We start from the raw sequence: 21,698 nt of genomic DNA on the forward strand, positions 1-21,698 counted from the left end.
GACGTCCTCGGAGTGGAATGGCAAGATCTCAACGCCGAATCGCCGGAAGAAGGCGTAGGCACTTACCCTTCGAGGCCCTCGCTGCCAGACGACATAGGGATCTACAACATGGTCATACAGAAGGCTGCACAGACTTATGGAGTGAAAATTGAGGAGGAGAAGCCGAAGGCATGTTTCCTCCTGGGAACTATACTGCCTCAACAGACTAGGAGCCAATTCCTGTCCATGCTCCCTAGTGTGCTGGACCAGGGAAGAGAGGCCTTTAAGGAGCCAGCAGTATGCAAAGCTGTGATGCCTAGAATGGAGAAGAAGTGCAAACATTCTTCAAAGGACCCTGCATACATCTAAGGGTCAGTGGCAACCGACTCCGTAATTGCAGCAACGGCTAGGCAGAGCGCTAATGTTCCCACTAATGCCTGACCACCTCCAGACAAGGAGAGTAGGAGGATGGACCTCACAGGGAGAAAGGTGGAGAGAAATGCGGCAATACATTGGCACATCGCAAATTCCAACTCCCTGATCAACATGCACGCATACGAACACTGGGATGAAGTGGGGCAGCTCCTAAAGCATCTACCAGACCAGTACCAACAAAGGGCACCTCACCTGGTAGAAGAAGGAAAGAGCATGGCAAACGCATGCCTGAAATCGGCATTGGATGCTGTGGAATCATCAAGCAGACTAATGATCATAGACTGAGAGAAGACGCGCTTGGCTCAGAATTTCGGGATTCAAACCAGAGGGTACAAAGTAATATCTTAAATACACCCTTTAATGGAGAGCAACTGTTGGCAAACCGGTGGACGACAAGTTGGCGCAGCTCAAGAAGAACAATAAAACAGCAAGGTCCATGGGCGCGTTGCAGTTCAGGGGAATGAGAAGAGGCACACCAACAAGGAGGCCAGGTGGTTGAATTGGAGGCAACGTGCCGACCACATCGCACCAAATGTTCCAGCAAGGCTGCCAAGGGAACAACCAAGGCCAGCAGCAGCAGGGACAGTAGCAGCAAAACTGGCATTACCAACCCCAGGGACAGTCCTTTTGAGGGCACAGAAACGGACAAGGACTAACACAAAGGGGAGGTCAACCGCCCTCAACCAAGTGACTCCACCATGCATCAGGACCCCACCCTAGCAACACCTTGGGGTGGGCGGAAAGACAAAAACAAAAGATGCAGCTAAACGTTGAACGACAAACAGTACCTCAAACACTCAACACCGGTAGGGGGGGAAGAATAAGAGACGAGCAAATGAAATATAGCTATTTAAAAAAAAAACTAAATTTTTGTCCCCCAAAAAATATTATACAAATGTAAAAACAAATAAAAATATAAACAAATTATATAAAATTTAAATTATACACAATATTAATATATTTAACTAATATTAGGAAAAGTATTGGCATCTAGGAATAATAGATAAACTATTCCCACTCAAGTTTATGCAACATTAGAGAAAGTGTTGACTTCAAAAGGGTAAGATTTACTATTCCTACGTCAGGTTGTGCAACAGTAGGATAAACATTGGACTTCAGAGGGGTAAGATTTACTATTCTCACTTCTATGCAACAGTAGAGAAAGTATTCCATTTTAGAGAGGTTACATTTACTATTCCCATTCCAGTCAGTGCAACAGAAGGGAAAGCTTTGGACTTTGGAAGTGATAGATCTACTATTACCACTTCAAACCGCACAACAGTAGAGAAAGTGTTGTACTTCAAGGAGTAAGATTTACTATTCTCACTCTAGTGTGTGCAACAGTAGGGAACGCATTGTACTTCAGAGGGGTTAGATTTACTATTTCCACTCAGTCTAAGCAACTAAGTAAACTACTTCTGTTCGAAATCATTGCATATTTGAATAACCCTATTAATGTAGAAAAAGTATAACGCTCTTAATATAAACATGATCACTTATCATAATATATTGACAAATTATAAAAACAAATTTACAAAATTCATAATTTTTTTTATATTTTTCTATAAATAAATGATGGTTATTTGCTACTTTTATTTGCAATTTAATTAACTAGCAACCATACCTAAAATCTTAAATAATTAGGTATAAAACAATTTATATAATTGATAATCAACTGCATAATTAACAATTAATTATTTGTATTCCCTCCCTATAATCCTACAAACCCATATAACCAAAATATATACTTATTTTACAATCTAATTATTAATCAATTAAATATTTCATTATATATTAATATTATTTAATTATAACTTAATTAACTTCCTACACTCTACCCCTACAAAACGCAGCACCTTCAACTAAAATATAATCAAAATAAATCAGTATTACATAATATACATAATCAATTCAATAACTAATTTTAAATGAATAATGGTTAATTATTCCTTAACTTCCCACTCTTCACACCTACAAACCCAGCAGGTCGCACCTAAAATATAACTAAAATGATTACTCAATTTATTTAATTAACAATAAAATAAATAGTAATTGCTCATTATCTAATTAACTTCCCACTTTATAACCCTACAAATGTAGCAACCCAACCCACACCTAAAATAGAAGTAAAATAAATCCGTATTACATAATTAATATCCAACACATACTTAAAATTATGAAATAATAATTACTTAACTTCCCACCCTATCTCCCTACAAACCCAACAACTTGCTATGACACTATAAATTGCTATTAGCAATTAAACTACAAATTCTCAATCACTTAAAATTGAAAACTTTATTAAAACATTGATAACAATTATACAAACAATAGGAACACATACAATTAATATATGAACTAAAACACAGTAAAATAAAAAATATTTTCACAGCTATATTATTGAAATAAATATTAAGGGTATTCGTAAATTATATTACCTGAAACATGTGATATTCTTGACATTTCTGCATCACAATATTTTTTTCCAATACTTGCCTCTCGATATTTGCAACTCGATATTTTGTCCAAATGCCGAACTATGGTTAACACCCAAAGCAAAAAAACGTTTTTTAATTAGTTCTAAGAATGTTTCCTGACTCGAATTCCAGCAATCATTATATATAGCATGTGATTCTCGTACATTTTCAAGCCAAAAACTATTATTTCAGATAAGGCACTAGTTTCATATGAAAATAATGGCATTGCTTTCTAATACTGCTAATACTTAAAATAAGTGTAATTGTTTTGCTAAGTAAGCAGGGGGGACACTGGGGTGCAGCAAAGTTCACAGGAAAAGAAGAATTTTCAGATAGGATCTCAATTGGAAAGGATAAGAATCCATTATCTTGCCAGTAGGAAATTGCCCCAGCAATTGATTTCCATGCTGGCCATATGACAGCAGCTAAAGGCCGCTAGTCAGTTCAGAGTTCGAACAGAAAAATGTTGGGTTAAGAAATACTGGGAGTCCAAGTTTATCCTGCAAGTCCTGTGGTCCAAGTATGTTACAACTTTGGTTAGTTACAATTTAACATCTGTATTTTTTGGAGGCATTCACCAGAAACCAGTCCAGAGATTCCTTAACAGAAGACCTGGCCCCATTTTTATAGCCCTGCTGCTAAGCTCACCATTGCATTCTGTGCATTTTGTAATAACTTGAGATGCTACTTTGCCAGACCCAGGTAGTCTGTTGTCCACATAGAAGGGATTTGACTGGAGCGTAATCATTTTGATCTCTCACTTGGCCTGGACACAGAAGAATAGTGTTTCATAAACCAGAGCACTGCCAGTTTAACAGTTTGAGATAGATTAACTTTCCCTCCCAAAATAGGTTGGGCTATGGGCTATGATATCCTTTTTGCTTGGCATGTCCGAAACATTTTCACTTTCATTTTCTAGGGATCAAGTCACAGCTAGCATTCCATCTAATTTTCAATATCATCATACATACCAACTTCTATAAAATATTATTAACAGCTCAAAGTTGTTGGTATACAAAAGAAAGAATAGGTTGTGTTCCTGATTCAGATCCGGGAGATGTCTTATGTGACCAATAAACTATGCATGGAAAAGCACCACACGGGCAGGCAGAAGAGATGGCAAAAGCCCTTCTCTTTACAGTTTGTACCTACCCTGCCTAGTACAGGTGAATTAGTACCTGGTGGTACTTCATACACTGCGATAACAATAGGGAAGTATGAAGTGTTTGAATTGCCTCCTCTGTGATTGTTAGCAGATTGTCTAGGATGTTAGAGACCTATATTAGTGCCATATTGTGGTCAAACCACAGCTGGACATCCAGTAGGGGTAACTCTCAAACTAGAGCTATAGTGAAGAACATATAGGCCTTTATCTACACAACAGATGAATCGGATATCAGCTAAGCAAACCAGAAAGCACCCCTTTCTGGGGTAGAGGTAGGGTCCAGCATAACCTTATAGCTCCACCAGCTGCTTGCTGAACCAATGCAGTGCATTAAGCCCATTCCGAATATAGGTGACATTCTGATCATAACACGTGTTTTCTATGTTGTGACTCTGGGGTGGGAATGCATTGGGATTTACTACAAGAGTATCTAACTCTCTGCTCTTCACTGGCAGGCCTTAGGAAGTCTCCTAAGTCTGGGCAGGTCTCAAAACACAGATCTGGGGCTTCTTAACAATCCACTTCAGCAGAGAATTGCTAAACAGTGTCAGTTGGAGTTCCCAACAAATTCATAGTTGGGTAGTTCATCAGTCATGGTCACTTCTGCACCATACCTATGCAAAATATCCTATATACCCTGCTGACAAACCTGTCAACCAAAGGAATTACTGTACTGTCTTCCTTTATTATTGCTAATGAGTTAAGGTTGTGTGTGATAAAATGTATCAAAAATTAGGGTTCAATAGTCTTTTCCAATGTTAAATAAAAAAAACTAGAGTGGTCCTGATCTTGAAATCTGTAAATCAACAAGGCCCTTGAGATCAACTTGGGTCTATGGAACTATGCTCCTCCTGGGAACTAGGGGGGATCCTTATGGGGGAACCCTTCATCCATGTCTGCATACAATAGGGATAAGTTCCCAAATATCAGACTGAGAGGCATGTGTACAGACCTAAGACCAGGCAACGAGCAAGCTCATAAAGCAGATACTGTTTGCTGGGGTCTCTTCCACAGATCTGTGCCCTGATTGTTCGTGTTCCTGCTTCTGGGTTGCATTGGGCAGCTGCAGAGACAACTTTGGTCTTGAGTGGTGGTTTCTTCTCCTCAGGCTTGTCCTCAACACAGGTCTCAGTCATCTGGTCCATTATGTCAGAGGCAGCTCTTCTCTGCTTGGGGTAGTCCATCTTTGTTTTGACCTCTCATAGCAGAGTAACAGTACAATATTAGCCCTAGTTCTGGTGTTGAGGGACATCACAACACAGGGTCCTGCAACTGATCCACATATTCCTCAATGCAAGGGAAATGTGATTCACAAGTTAAAGGGGAGCTTATGTACTGGCTCATGATTACCAGTATATACCTACATGGTGCTGGAAGGAAAACCAGACCTGGGTCTGCTTATGTGTACATAAATGGAGGGACTTGTGCTGATATTGATTTAGATGTTGCCAATTGGACACCTAAACTCAGGATCTCTCAGAATGCAGATGGGGGAGCTCCAGACAGGGACATATTGTAGTGCAAATGAAGCCAACTTTTTTGAGGTCTACATTTTTGGTCATTCACTTTCCCCTCCTACAATGCCATGCCTGCAGACACTGCATGCAGTGTAAGTAAGTCACCACTACAGCAGACGTTACAGCCCTTAGGCAGGGTGGGTGCACTGTTATGCATGTGGGGACGTATCTGCATAAGCAGATATGCCCATGTGCTAGGCAGTGCAATTACTGCCAGTACAAATCAACAGGGAAGACATTTTAAGTATATATACTTGGCAAAAAAACAAGTTTCGCAGCTACATGATGGTTTCACTGAAACCAAAGATCTTTGGTATCAAACATCCTATATTGATGAACTCACACTCTTTCCAGTGATGGATATATTAATACATACACCCAGGGAGCACATCAGAGGTGCTCTCTAAAAACCTACCAACTACTAGTGTCCTGACTGACTGTTTCTGACCAGTCTGCCACCACAGACATGTTTCTGACACCCAGGGGTGAGAACCCACACTCTCAGGAGCTCAGCAACAAAGTCTGCTTTGGCAGAGGGTGTTAGGCACCACCCTGCAGGATGACCTGTAAACTAGCATTGATAGGCAGGGAGCTTCAAAGAGCACACCCGGACTGCAGGAAAATTAATACTCAGAGGCATGTTCAACGTCAAGCTAGTTCCATCCCAAAGGTGGGCTACCCGATGTGAAATCGTAACATTAAGTCTTCCATCTTGCTGATGGCAGAATTAGGAACTCTGGAACATGTGTATGTCACTTCCCACAGGAAGTGGTGATATAGGGGGTTTAGTGACCCCCTGGGGTACCTAGCCCATTGGTCTCTACCCTACACTCCCCTAACACTCCTGTGGCACCAGTAAATCAGATCCTGCTGATATGAAAGATGATACACTGAAGAGCCACAAAAGTAAGAACACAAGAGCAGCAACTGACTTGGCAGCAACTATGCCTGCCTGCTGGTCTCAACAGTTGCACCAAAGATGACTTGTCCTACAGCTGCTATGTCTCCAAAAGCCTGGGAGGGCTACCAGTCCTTCACCCAAGATCCAGTAACTCCTGTGGCATAGCGGAGCTGCTCTCACACCCTGCAGGCCCCCCAGGAGAACTGCAAGGACTCTGGACCACTGAAAACCAGACACCGGAAAGCGTCACCTCACCCGTGATTCCTAGCTTGAGTAGAAGTTGGCTGACAGTGCCATCATAGTCCCCAGACCCTCCAGAGACAAAGCCCACCTTAGGTTTGCTAACAGTGGACTCTCCGACATCGCCTGCAACCTTTTGTGCAGGCCCCCTGTACAGCAAGTGACTACGGTGGTGAAAACTCGCTGCCTCAGGACACCTCTGCACCTGGCTGCCCCAGCTCGAGGAGAAGTTGTCTACAGGTGTCCCTGCATTGCCAAACATTGTGAGATCTGAACCCTCTTGTTGGTTTAGCCGGACTGGACTTCCAATTCCAACTTGCAGCATCTTTGTGACCACACCGATCCCCATAGACTTACATGGAGCACCTGATGCTGAAAAGCACATCTGTACCCTGCTGCCCAGTGCTGCCTGAGGTGACCTGTTTTTGCTGCTTTGGACCTTGCCTCTTACTCTCCTTAAGTCCAGAAGATTGGTCCGTTAAGTTGCTGTAAAGCACCTGTATGCAGAATGTCTTTCCTCCATGGGATAACATTACTGCTCAAGAAGAACTGTAACAATTCCTAATTCTGAATGTGCTTATCCAAATGTGAGGACCTTGGCCCCTAAAGTTATATAAAAATACGTGTTGTTTTTAGGTCGAGCCTAAGCAGCGCTTGCACTGTATGGAAGATCTGGTGTATGTACTTTGTGTGGGCTTTGGAGCATTGCCCCAGGACAGCTTTTTTACTAGCAACTGCCTCTATTTAAAGGTCTTGATAGAAAACAACCAGCAGAGGTCAGTAAAATACCAGAAAAGCTTTACCCAGGATAATGTGCTTCATAGCTAAAAATGAATAAGGTCACAGAGGCGAGAACTAATTAATTGGAAATGCTTGTTATAAATTGGTGTGGATCGTTTCATTGAGTCGTGTTTATCATTTACCAAATGTGTATATGCAACAAATGTCTAACACTCCTCTCTGATAAGCCTCAAGCTACTCAAACATACTACCCCCTAAGAAAGCACATTGGGATTGCAAGAGCAAGCCCCTGTCCACATATAAGGGATACATGGACTCTTTGCATAGTATAACTCTTTCTGATATACTATAGAAAGAGCCAGCTTCTTACTGGTATGCAAAGCTTTGTGGGCCCGTTTTGTGCCTAGAGAAGATGAGCTACCTGACGACACAGATGGATACTCCATATCAACACAGTTGGGTATTATATCCTAAAACTGTCTTCCTTTATACATAATTTGACCCAAAACACTCCTAAATTGATACAATTAAAACATATATATAAATTGTAATTGATGGCAATGTATCCGTCGCACATTTGGGAATATGAAAAACTAATAATTTTACTGACAGGTTTGTGTAATGTGTAACCTATAACGTCTATCAAGGCCACGAATATGCTGTAATTTTAACAAGGAGGCAGAGTTCTAATGTCTTACTCAACTGCTGCAATTTATTTATAGTTGTCATTTAGAAAGTTGGTGCGTAAACAGTGTAACATGATTAAAACGTGTTGGTTCCCTCCCTTCCCATTTATCGGGTTGTCCCATGTTAGACATCTGATCAAGCGGAGAGTGGGTTTTAGTAATGGCTCTTACAAACCTGCGCTGAAAAGTATTTTGTGTCTGCCACACTTTAACATCCAAATGTAATGTTTGTTTGTTCTTTTCTTGTAGGGAAAAATTCAGATGTGGGTTGACATTTTCCCTAAAAGCCAAGGACCCCCTGGGCCACCTTTCAACATTGCACCCCGCAAAGCTAAAAAGTGAGCATTCAGAATACAGCTTTGCAGGAAAAATGACAGCAGCATTCTATCAACACTGATAATGCTCACTGAGATTTCTCTTGTCTTACAGCTACCAACTTCGGGTCATTATTTGGAACACCAAAGATGTTATTCTTGATGAGAAAAGTATCACAGGAGAAGAAATGAGTGATATTTACGTGAAAGGGTGAGTAATGGCTCAATATTCTAAAGAGAAGTTGACAAAATGGTGTTTTTGATCTCTTTTAGAAACATCTGTAGCAAATGTTTGGACTCGCCTAGAGTGAATCAATATTTGCTTTTGGGTAATGACTATTACAATAAGCCACACAGACAAACTCTCCCTCACACTCACTCTTTGCCTGGTAAGGTATTTCTTTTTAGAAAAATGCACTTGCGTATATGTAAGTTCGGATGTGAAACGTCAGGGGTTCTTTCGTGGAAGGAACTACACTTAAAGCTAGATTTCGTGATGTCCTTGAAGCCAGGTGTAATTTATACAAGCTTATTGAATCTAGAACAAAATGTGCATGCCTGTTAGATAGAATGTTATGCTTTTGGCATTTGATAAGAATTATATCAAAATTGATTTGTTCACGTTATTATGAACACTTTATTTTATCTTGCAATGTGAAAACATTTTTGTCAGAAAGGTGCAAACATTTGGCATGTGGGGTTTGACACACTAGAAAGATTTACCTTGCTCTTGGTTTTTGGTGATGCTGTGTTGAACACGGAAGTACACTGTGTTGGACCTCATGAAGGCTTTCGGCAATCCTATATGGCTGAACTTTAATTTCGGTTTTCAAATTTGTGAGAAAGTTCACAGCTTATCAAGTTCAGAGATTTGTTACCTTTGACCATGGGTAAAATTCCTTTATAAACATTTTCGGGGAGATTTTTCTTCGATAAAGTTTCCTCTGTAGGTGAATTCACTGGCTGGCATAGGTTTTTGCATGATTTTGAACCGGTTTCATTTTTAAAAACTTAACCACATTAGCTACCTGCTAAATTATCAATTAATATACAGCTTAGGAGAAGACCAACCAAAGGACATATTTGTAGAGGGCTGAACAAAGTGTCATGGTTATTTCTAGAACTATATTATTCGTCGCAAAAGGAAGGATACAAAACGAGAATTAGAATACGGTCAGATTTATAATCGACTATAATTTGTAGAGGCATGGAATCTGGAGTTTATAGAAAGGAGGACAACAGGCTTTTCTGGGATCCGCTTGCAAAAATAAAGAACATTTTACTACTGATGCTCAAGGACCCACAAGTTACATACCTATAGCGCATAACACTCAGGATAATTAAGTTAATAAGTCCAGGGCTTACTCTGGGAGGTAGCGTGGGGTAGAAGAACAGTTAATCAATCATCCAGCCAGTACTTTTGATGAAGAGGGAGACGTGCTTTAATCACAAGCTACAACTGAATCCTGTTTATAAAAAGTGGGAGGCAGAAAGCACAGAACAAATTAACGAGGAGAGTGAGTACTACCCCATGGTTCTATGAGGATTTTACATGGAACACAAAAACCTTAGAAGCAGAGACGTGTTGCGGGGATTCTGTCTAGAAACAGAACTATTCCTGGGACCACAGGAGATCAAAATGTAGGGACTAAATCACTATACCACATCAGTTACTGTGGGCCCAAATCAGACTAACTCATAGTGCCTTACCTGCCCTCCTACCCTTCCCAGAGTAACAGGTAAATTGGCACCCCAGAACACAACTCTTTACCCTCAAGGAGGAACAGTGGAAACAGAAAGTCACCTTTCATTTCCTTAGTCATGCTTGTCCATAATAAACAGAAAGATGCAATGAAAGTTTACAATATTTGTTGAAATTATCATTTTCTGTTATGAAACTGGGCTAAAACTAGAACACATATGCATGCTAGCAAAGCATTTAGTATTACAAGTAAACTATATGCAATGAGAATCCCTATCAAATTGAATAATATATCTGCCCTAGCCTATCCTCACTACGTGGGCACAGTGATATATCCTAGATCTCTGGTATTAGAAACGGCCCCATACCTTGCATTTGTAATTGGGTAATCTGCATGTCAGATTGCGCAAAGCTGTTGCGTTCGTCTCATTTCCATCTGCAAGAATTCCCCTCTGTTTGCAAAAGGCAACTCTCGGTATATTTGATAAGAGGTGCCCTACTTGAAAACAACAGATTTTGTTCTGTTGTGTCTAAATGCCAGGCTACGTTGCTATTTGATCACTGAAAAACAGGGCTCCGATGTTGTTCGACCTTGTACGAAGTGTTCAGACAGAGTTCCTGAGAAAAGAACCAAATAATAAAAGCATGTGCAAAGTATTTCTAAAATAATATTGTGGGAGGCGTAGCCAAGATGACGGGCAGATAGGACGTTTTTTCTTGATCGCTCAGAGCCGCAGCCGCACCTCTCCACGACTACTTGAGGGACCCATGGGCTGCCAAGATCGGGGGGGCACTGAAACCGCAAGTACAAAGTGGGGCTTGGCGTTTGTGCTGCCAATCAGGGCAGGCGGCTCCTTGACCCAGTTGGGTCCTTCGGCATGGTCTTGGGTCAAGGCCAGGTCCCATCGACAAGCAACAATCCGCAGGTGAAGATAGTGACTCCAGTGAAGAAGCCTTTCCGCGCTTCCCGGTACACATCAAGGGCCCACCCCCCTTCCCTTGTCACCGCGAGCCCGGCAGAGGGAGAAACAGCACACGGGCAGCCGCGGCACAATCCAGCCTGCGGTGGAGTTGAAGGCCTCCACTACTCAGTGCGATTCTCAGAGCAGCCCCGGTGACCACTGCTAAACCCCTGAAAGAGGGCGATTTGTCGCCAGCAGTAGCTGTGGTCTCCCCCACCCCTCCCTCACTACGAAGATCATTAAGGAGGAGGGAGACTGGACATGCCACGTGGGTGCGTGAGGGAGTGCGGTATTCCCTGCAATCGGTGGGCGACAGGAACGTGGCCTTAGGCCAAAGCTGACCCTGTGAAGCACAACTGACCACAGCTGGGGAGCTCGGCTCTGAGGTAAGAGCCACATCAAGCTTCTCAGAGATCTAACAGGCTGACGAACAGAAGTCTCTGCCAGGGCCGACTGCGTGGCATAGGTTTGAGGCTGGCCTACTCAGCACACGACTGATCCCTGAGGAACCCGAGGCGTGAGGGGAAGAACCACATTGTGCTTCCCGGTGCATTCTGCCGGTAGTGCTCCCCCGACCAGTGCAGGCCCAGATATATGGGAGGTGAGAGCAGCAAGTAAACCAGAGTGGCGAGGCCGGGCTGAGGAACGAGTCAGAGCTTTCGCGGTTCGACATGGCACCGTGACTGGTCTCAGTGGCCTTTGAAGAGAAACCTGTGGACCTGTGCACCGGGGACAGGACCAGTTGCACAAACATGCACCAGTGGTTGCCATAGCCTCCTCTCATTCCACTTGGGTCAAGGGGACTCGCGAAAGGAAGGGAGCCAGACTATCTGCAACCATACACGACTTATGGGGAGGGCACCTGAACAGGGCAATGTGCCGCCTGAGCTGCATAACTACACTATGCGCACTGGATTCCAACAAAGCATGGCGGTGGTTCCCTGCTCTCTCCACCGCACTGAGTGAGTAATCTCCCCTCCGTGGATGCCGCTAGCCTAGCTACCTGAAGGGGGCAACTGAAAGCGGATACTACGCCCAGGCCAGGGCACACTCTCCGGGTAGAGAAGCTGGAGAGGGGCCTCTCGGCGACACCACCTGAGGGCAAATCAAAACGACTCCGGTGCCAATGACTTTCTGTGACTCAGCAGCATGTTTGTGAACAGATCCAAAAGATCCACACAACAAACGCACCCCCAAGGAGATGTTTGGCAAGCAGGGAAGCTCCGACATATAGGACGGACACGCAAGTGCCGTTTACAAATCGGACCCTGAAGACGGAGAGAGCCTGGAGACTAAGACCTTCCTAGAATCACTATTCACCTCCCTGTGAGCTGGCCTGCAGGTGATGAAAACCGAATTAGCAACAGATCTACGGGAGGTGCAGCGTGACATGGATGAGGTGGGCGAAAGAGTGGGCTGAGCTGGAGGACAGAGAATCCGGCCGAGAGAAAGAACTTGGATGGCTGCAACAGGAAGTCCTGAGACTCCAAAAGCAGCATCTGGACCTCCAGGCACATACCCATCACTTGGAAAACCGTTCCAGGAGAAACCATATATGTGTCAGGGGAGTAACATTGAAAGCAGAAGGGTCCAATCTCAGACTACGTCACAGACCTTTTCCGACATGTCTTGGACACACACAGGAATCCACCCTGCAACTGGACCGTTCCATCGGGTGGGACCCAAATGATCAGGGAAAGGGCGTCCAGTGGACATTCTGGTGTGTGTGTGCACGGTTTTCAAATTAAGGAAGACATCCTCAAAAGATCGCCGAAAGAAGTTCTACTACTCTGTCGATGCAGAAAAAAGCATTTGACCGGGTCCATTGGCCATTCCTATTTAGCACGCTCCGCAGATTTGGATTTGGAGATAGGTTCATAGCTTGGACACAATTGGCCTGATTCACAAAGGTTAAATTAGATGAAAGTCTGACTTTACAACTTTTGATATTCACAAAGGGCATTTACTACTCATAAATGCCCTTTGTGAATACTGAAAGTCGTAAAGTAAGACTTTCATCTCGCTTCACATTTGTGAATCTGGCCTGATGTATTTACAACGCCCCCAGAGCATCGGTTAAGGTCAATGGGTTATCCTCCGGGCCCTTCTCCATATGTCGGAGGACCACACAGTGCTGCACTCTATCCCTGTTGCTCTTTGCGCTCTATATGGAGCCGATGGTGCAAAGAATCAGAGACAACCCACTGATTACAGTGATCCGGCTTGGAGCAGACACACATACCATAAGCTTATATGCAGATGACGTGATCCTCTCCCTGTCAAATCCCACAACCTCCCTCTCTCTGCCCTAGTAGAAGAATTCAGAAGCTTTAGTGTTGTTTCCTGGTTCAAGTTCAATCTCAAAAAGTCCCAGATACTGAATTTTTCTGTTCCCCATCCGTATAAGCGACAATGCATGCATAATTCCCCTTCACCTGGGCAGAGGACACTATACCATACCTGGGCATTCTCTTGGCTCGCACACCGGTGAAAACACTGGTGGCCAACTATAGCTCCCTACTGGATCAAACAAACAGGACCCTAGCTACCTGGTCCCCGGCAGGCCTTTCGTGGGCCGGGTGCATAGCTGCAGTCAAGATGACGATCTTGCCACGCATTCTATAAGTCTTCCAGACCATCCCCTTGCCCCACCCCGGTAACCATACAGAAGCTACTGCGTGCCATTAATTGCTTCATATAGGGTGGCAAGCAACCGCACCTGAGCTTCCACCATATTGCTAAGCCTAAAGCTGAAGGAGGAATGGGGTGCTGGTGGTCTCGAAATACTTTCAAGCATCCCAACTTTGCTATATATTGTAATGGAGTCGTCCCCTCTCAGAGAAACATTGGTCCTTCATGGACCAAACAATTGCGGGAGCAAACATTTGAAGAGGGATATGGCTTCCCCACAAGCACAGGGCGTGGGGGCTTTACTCCTCCCTATTACCGGCAACTATCCTTAAGGTATCGGATGCTAAGGCATGGCTTACCACGTTCCCTTCTCCGAGGACACCGATGGTGGATAGCCCGGACTTCCCCCCGGGTGTAAATCCGTAATATTTCAGCGGTGGCGTGAGCTGTGCTGCAAAAGGGTAGGCTCAATGTTTGACCACAACGGGATCATTCCCTTCGATCAACTTCAGAGGGAATACGAGCTACAGGCATCTGTTCTCTTTCCATACAGTCCGGCGTTACACTGGGTGACCTCCCCTGATATGAGGCGGGAGCATCTCGCCCAATGATGACTAACGCATCATCTTGGAACTGTACACTCTTCTCTCCACGTCTCCCATCCCCTCTAAATCCAAGTGGCAGCTGTGATGGGAGGAAGAATTGGGTCTAACACTTTCTGCGAAAGAATGGCAGGACATACACTATAGAACCCACCACATGGCACATAAGCAGGCCACTGAGGCAGCCTGTATAGTAGCTTCATATTGGTACCCGGCCATTGGAACAAAAATCGCTCCGCATCCTGCTGGCGAGGGTGCGGGCAGACCGGATCCCTAATACACCTTCTATGGCACTGCCCCAAACTGGTTAGATATTGGGAACTGGTCCTTAACGACCTAGACAAAGCTTTTTATACTGCCATCCCCCACATCCCGGCATATGCTCTGTTGGGTCTCCCCAATCCTCTGACCTTTCCCTTACGCTCAAACAAAGGGAGACACAGAATAGGAACACATGATGGTGCGAAGGAGGCTCAGGGAGAGGGGTGAGCTAGTGTGGGGAGTTCTCTTTGGTTGTTTCCTGTTTACTATTTATAGGTACATAAGGTCATAGTACAGACCTTGCACACTGATTTACGCAGGCACAAACTTTCTTTTTCTCTTCCTTCACAACACGCTGTCAGCCGCCGGGTTGTAGGTGCACAGCTGTGTACCTCTCATTTGCAGTTCATTCACTATCTGCCGGCGGTTGCCGGCATAAGATGTGCCATGACTTGTCTAAATTCAAATAAAAAGATTTTTTCCCTAAAATAATATTGTGGCAAAAAAACAATATGCTGTTTAACGTTTGTATGTGATAAGAGGAAGGGGTCCCAGTAATCAATGAGCAGTTTACTACATAGTAACAAAAATGAAAAAACCAAGAAACACTTCTGTCCACATTGTTTTAATCACAATGTGAAATGTATATAACAAATATATAATTTTATGTCAGAACGTGAACACAATTTCACAGTGCCCCAGAAATAGTCGGGAGACAAGGGAAGGGGAGTGATCCTGTGAGGAGGAAGTGAAGGGAAAGAAGAAGAAATTCTCAAGTGACAGATTAGTCAAAATATGTACATCATTTGTTCTCACTACACAGTGTGTGTGGAGATAGGGACCACAAGGTTCAGATAATTATTTACATAGAATAACATACTCCACAAAATTCAAAAATGAAAACAATGGGGAGTGGAGTTGATAATGCGAACAGTTGTCGACGTTTCGACCCCCTAGTATGCAGGTAGGGATGCTATCCTTGCTGTGGGGTCTTCATCAGGACAGGACAGGGGTAGGGACACCTATTTAATGGAAATGTATAAATTAATGTAGGAAGACTAATCCCTATATAATTCATCCAGAAAAACACATCAGTATAAAAATCAAGTGGTAGAGGGAGAAAAACATGGCATATGCCATGTAGTAGGCATGAATTGGAGTGATATGCCACATGGTCCAAGAATATACTGATCATTTTATTATTATTATCAAAGGCGCATAAAATATTAGCGCTCAATGAATAGATAAATTAATTAAATAGAATCCTGAAAGTTATCATGGAGGAAGGAAAAGCAGCCAGTCCGGGTTACAGGCAGCAAACAAACATCTCAGTACCCACTCAAAGGGACCATAACATATAGGCAAGAGCCAGCAATGTCCAAGTCTGGCAAATGACTCAATTAAGACTTACCACGAAGTGGTATTCAACAAGGACCGGGGTGCAGTCTACTGGTGTGGTCCGTGTCGTCAATAATGATGGTACTAATTGGTATACAAAAAATGGCCCACAGTTAGACCTAGTTACTAATAAGCCACTAAATTCAAAGATCGAAGCACATGGAGGAGGGTGAGCTTACCACAAGTTGGTATTGTAACAGCCACGTGTTAGTCAGTTTACAGGTTCCAAAATGTCATCAAATGGGGCAGAACTACGGAGGATAAAATAGACAGTTGGAAAGAGACATTATCACAACGGACTGGGTGGATAACGATCGTCCGAGTGAGGCTGGGATTACACTTACCAAAGAACGCGGTCGGAAATTAGATCGCGAGGCAGTCTGGTCTAGTCAGATCAGCGCTCCGTTATTATTCTGGGGAGAGAAGGCGGAAAACTCATGGGAACCCTCAAACACGGGGTAGTCATTCAAAAGCGTATGAGTGCAAAATTAAAAACCGCTTACCGGTCAGAGAAGTAAATCCAGCCCCGTAACGAGCTCGGTTCGCAATGCCGAGGCTCGGTTCCGGGTTTGAAAATATCTCCATAGTAACGGAGTCACGTGGTGCAAGGCACCCGTGTAGACATAATGAACAGACTAGGTTACTGATGTGGCATAAATTGAAGCTATCTACTTGAAAACGAGTCGGATGATATTTTAGTAAATTACCCTAAGTGAAGTAACCTCAAAAGATTAATATTATAAAAACATTGCGTAGCGCATTAAGCGGAAACGCCGTGTGGATGATGATATTCATACTGCACATGCATCGAGTGATTGCCGCCAGTAGAGGGACTGTCTAGGGTCACATAGTTAGAACATAGTTAGCTTTAAAATGTTCGACAGAACCGGCACAACGTGTATATTGTGGGAAACAATCAACACGGTTAGCATCATCTACTGATGCAAATGGGAGACACTATAAGGGCTTTGAAAGCATTCAAGAAACACAGCATTGGGTGGGAAACAACTATTAATATTACTAGCATGGTTGACATCATGTAATAAAAAATGATCAATTAATGCCATCGTGGTAACATGGAGCAGCGTACCTCTCACACGAGGGTAAAAGGCTGCAAATTAGTATAATCCCAAACGTAGTTAATGAGTTAAATGTTAAGTTAGGACTGAAATTATAAACACAGGACAAGGCGTACCTCTCACAGGAGGGTAAAGGCCGTCCAATTTTTACTTCAAGTAGAAAGGCACACAAAATACAGATTGGTGGCGTACCTCTCAACACAAGGGTAAAGGCCACATGAGAATTATGTATCTTACAGCATTACAGCAACTACATGGCATTGGGATCAGGTAGACGATAGAGTTGCCAATTGAGAAAAAGAGCTATCTTGTTCATTGAGCCCATTCTCAATGGAATCGAACTTTAACATCCATTTTAACTCCCTGGTGTTTAAGATCGTAGCAATATTACCACCCCGGGGTCCTAAGGTGGCTCTTTCAAGGATTACCCATCTCAAACTTTCTGGTGTGTGACCAGCTGTAGAAAAATGTTCCACCAGGGGTGCACCTGGTGTTTGGCATCTGACCCTACTCATGTGCTGAAGGATCCTCGCCTTAGCTTTCTGCTGTGTCTGGCCAACATATATCATTGAACATGGACATAAGATAGCATATATTATGTTTGATGTGTTACAATTGGTGTGCGTTTTTAACGGAATTTTGTGATCACGATAAATGAATTCCTTGGTTTGAATGACACTGTCACATGCCTTGCACTGACCACACTTGAAATGGCCCACAATAGCTGGCAGATTCCAAAGTGTTGCGACCGTGGGGTCTTCTCTAGTCTTCAGGAAGGAGCGGACTACATGGTCCTTGACACTTCGTGCTTTTTTAAATGCATGTAAAGGGGGGTTAGATTGCCCGATATCATCTGATATCAATTCCCAATGGTGGTTAATGATGCGTCTAATTCTGTTGCTCTGGGTGTTGAAGGTGGTAACGCATACAATCCTATCCTGCTGTTCATCCTTGTCAGTTTTAGGGGTAAGCAACTCCTCACGGGGATAAAACCAAGCTCTTTTTCTTGCTCGCTTAAGTAGTTGTTTAGGGTATCCCCTACTCAGAAGTCGTTGTTTGAGTTCCTCTGATTCCGTGAAATAGTGGTCCTTGTTGGAACAGTTCCTGCGAATTCGCAAGAACTGCCCAAATGGTAAATTGTCTCGCAAAGCTCTAGGGTGGTGACTGTTATAGTGTAATAATGAATTCCTCTCAGTGGGTTTGCGATAAAGTGTTGTTAGTAAGTGACCCGAGCATTCATAGATGGTAAGATCAAGGAAATTGATTTTGTGGTTGTCTGATTCAATGGTGAATTTAAGATGTCCCGATTGGTTATTAAGCCAACCAAAAAACAGCATCAAACCATCCAAATCACCATTCCAAATTAGCAAAATGTCATCTATATACCGCATCCAGAGACTGAGCTGGTCTCTGAATGGGTTGACTTGATTGAGAATAGTGTCCTGCTCGAAGGCTGCCATGTACAAGATGGCTACATCAGGAGCAAAGGGCGCCCCCATTGCCACTCCGGACGTTTGTATATAGAATTTGTCTCTGAAGATGAAAAAGTTCTTTGTCATGGCTATGCGTAGTAAGGCAACAATGAACTCAGTAGGGACTCGAACAGGAGCTGGGCGTTGATTTAGGCAGCGTGTGATGACTGATAGTGCCTCATGTTGGGGAATTGATGTATAAAGAGACACAACATCACAGGTGGCAAGTCGTTGATGTGAGGAATCAAATGCAGAGTTCTCTATAATATTAATGGTATGCATAGTATCCCGAAGGTATGCAGGAGTGGCTTCCGCCAGTGGTTTCAAAAAGAAATCGATGTATTTGCCTAGGGGCTCAAGCATGGAGCCGCAACCCGAGACGATTGGACGACCAGGGGGGGCTAGCATGGACTTGTGGATCTTGGGCAGAGTATAAATGGTTGCCAGACGTGGATACTTTTTATTCAAGAAGTTGAATTCTGGTTCTGATATAAAACCCTGTTCAAGGCCCGCTTGGGTTAGCTCCAAGATCTCCAGCGCAATAGTTTTTGAAGGGTCTGATCTCAACTGTTGGTAACTAGTCCCATCATTCAATTGTCTGAGAATTTCGGACTCGTATGCGGTGACATCCTGCACCACAATTGCTCCGCCCTTATCAGCAGGTTTGATGACAAGTTGTTCATTGTTGGCAAGTGATTGAAGGGCCATTCTCTCATTCTTGCTGATGTTATATTTGATAAATGGTTTAGTACTCAATAGTTGTAGCACGTCTCTGATGACAACTGATTCATAAGCCAGAATCTTGTGCGACATAGTACTATTGAATGGGACAAACGTGGAAGAAGGTTTAAGCGCCGTGACAGATGATTGTATTGAAGGTTCAGAGTTGCGAAAAAAGTATTTTAACCTAATCTTCCGAAAAAATTGAAAAAGCTCAGTGCGAATAATGAAGGCATCAGGATTGTTGGTCGGAACATAGGATAGTCCTTTCCCTAGTACTTTAATCTCATCCTCATTGAGAATTTGGTTCGATATATTGACCACCGGGCTAGACGACACTGGTGGTGCTCCTCCTAGGAGTCTGAGTTTAGGATAAATCTCAGAACCTTTCACCATCTGTAGGTCTTGTTCCGGGTGACACGTTCTCCGTGCTGGGGTTCCGTCTGGAATTGCACCTGTTTTTGCGGTTGGCCACGACCTCCATTCCAAGTGTTGGTGCCTTGCTGAGATCCACGTTGTTGGCCTCGCTGCCAATTGTTGCTTCTGCCGCGTGGTGGTCGCCATGACCATTGTCGTTGCCCTAAAAAAGGGTTGAATTGATACTGTTGGTATTGGTCAGGGTAATATTGCTGGAAACTGGGACCGGGTTGTTCCTGTTCCCCCTCAGAGCTAAAAGAAGAGTCCGAAAAGGTTTGATAGTCACGGAATCAGAGGAACTCAAACAACGACTTCTGAGTAGGGGATACCCTAAACAACTACTTAAGCGAGCAAGAAAAAGAGCTTGGTTTTATCCCCGTGAGGAGTTGCTTACCCCTAAAACTGACAAGGATGAACAGCAGGATAGGATTGTATGCGTTACCACCTTCAACACCCAGAGCAACAGAATTAGACGCATCATTAACCACCATTGGGAATTGATATCAGATGATATCGGGCAATCTAACCCCCCTTTACATGCATTTAAAAAAGCACGAAGTGTCAAGGACCATGTAGTCCGCTCCTTCCTGAAGACTAGAGAAGACCCCACGGTCGCAACACTTTGGAATCTGCCAGCTATTGTGGGCCATTTCAAGTGTGGTCAGTGCAAGGCATGTGACAGTGTCATTCAAACCAAGGAATTCATTTATCGTGATCACAAAATTCCGTTAAAAACGCACACCAATTGTAACACATCAAACATAATATATGCTATCTTATGTCCATGTTCAATGATATATGTTGGCCAGACACAGCAGAAAGCTAAGGCGAGGATCCTTCAGCACATGAGTAGGGTCAGATGCCAAACACCAGGTGCACCCCTGGTGGAACATTTTTCTACAGCTGGTCACACACCAGAAAGTTTGAGATGGGTAATCCTTGAAAGAGCCACCTTAGGACCCCGGGGTGGTAATATTGCTACGATCTTAAACACCAGGGAGTTAAAATGGATGTTAAAGTTCGATTCCATTGAGAATGGGCTCAATGAACAAGATAGCTCTTTTTCTCAATTGGCAACTCTATCGTCTACCTGATCCCAATGCCATGTAGTTGCTGTAATGCTGTAAGATACATAATTCTCATGTGGCCTTTACCCTTGTGTTGAGAGGTACGCCACCAATCTGTATTTTGTGTGCCTTTCTACTTGAAGTAAAAATTGGACGGCCTTTACCCTCCTGTGAGAGGTACGCCTTGTCCTGTGTTTATAATTTCAGTCCTAACTTAACATTTAACTCATTAACTACGTTTGGGATTATACTAATTTGCAGCCTTTTACCCTCGTGTGAGAGGTACGCTGCTCCATGTTACCACGATGGCATTAATTGATCATTTTTTATTACATGATGTCAACCATGCTAGTAATATTAATAGTTGTTTCCCACCCAATGCTGTTTCTTGAATGCTTTCAAAGCCCTTATAGTGTCTCCCATTTGCATCAGTAGATGATGCTAACCGTGTTGATTGTTTCCCACAATATACACGTTGTGCCGGTTCTGTCGAACATTTTAAAGCTAACTATGTTCTAACTATGTGACCCTAGACAGTCCCTCTACTGGCGGCAATCACTCGATGCATGTGCAGTATGAATATCATCATCCACACGGCGTTTCCGCTTAATGCGCTACGCAATGTTTTTATAATATTAATCTTTTGAGGTTACTTCACTTAGGGTAATTTACTAAAATATCATCCGACTCGTTTTCAAGTAGATAGCTTCAATTTATGCCACATCAGTAACCTAGTCTGTTCATTATGTCTACACGGGTGCCTTGCACCACGTGACTCCGTTACTATGGAGATATTTTCAAACCCGGAACCGAGCCTCGGCATTGCGAACCGAGCTCGTTACGGGGCTGGATTTACTTCTCTGACCGGTAAGCGGTTTTTAATTTTGCACTCATACGCTTTTGAATGACTACCCCGTGTTTGAGGGTTCCCA

General features: G+C 43.5%; 1 protein-coding gene across 2 annotated transcripts in view; it reads left to right on the top strand.

The window, feature by feature from the left end:
* MYOF (myoferlin) overlaps window positions 1-21,698 on the top strand; it is a 550,379-nt gene that overhangs the window by 491,880 nt on the left and 36,801 nt on the right. For both annotated transcript variants that reach the window (XM_086922487.1, XM_086922488.1), the window contains 2 exons: window positions 8,391-8,479; window positions 8,571-8,666. In XM_086922487.1, the coding sequence (XP_086778613.1) occupies window positions 8,391-8,479; window positions 8,571-8,666 (185 nt within the window). The remainder of the gene's footprint in view (window positions 1-8,390; window positions 8,480-8,570; window positions 8,667-21,698) is intronic.

This window comes from Lissotriton vulgaris, chromosome 5, assembly GCF_964263255.1.
Source record: "Lissotriton vulgaris chromosome 5, aLisVul1.2, whole genome shotgun sequence".
Lineage (NCBI taxonomy): Eukaryota > Metazoa > Chordata > Amphibia > Caudata > Salamandridae > Lissotriton > Lissotriton vulgaris.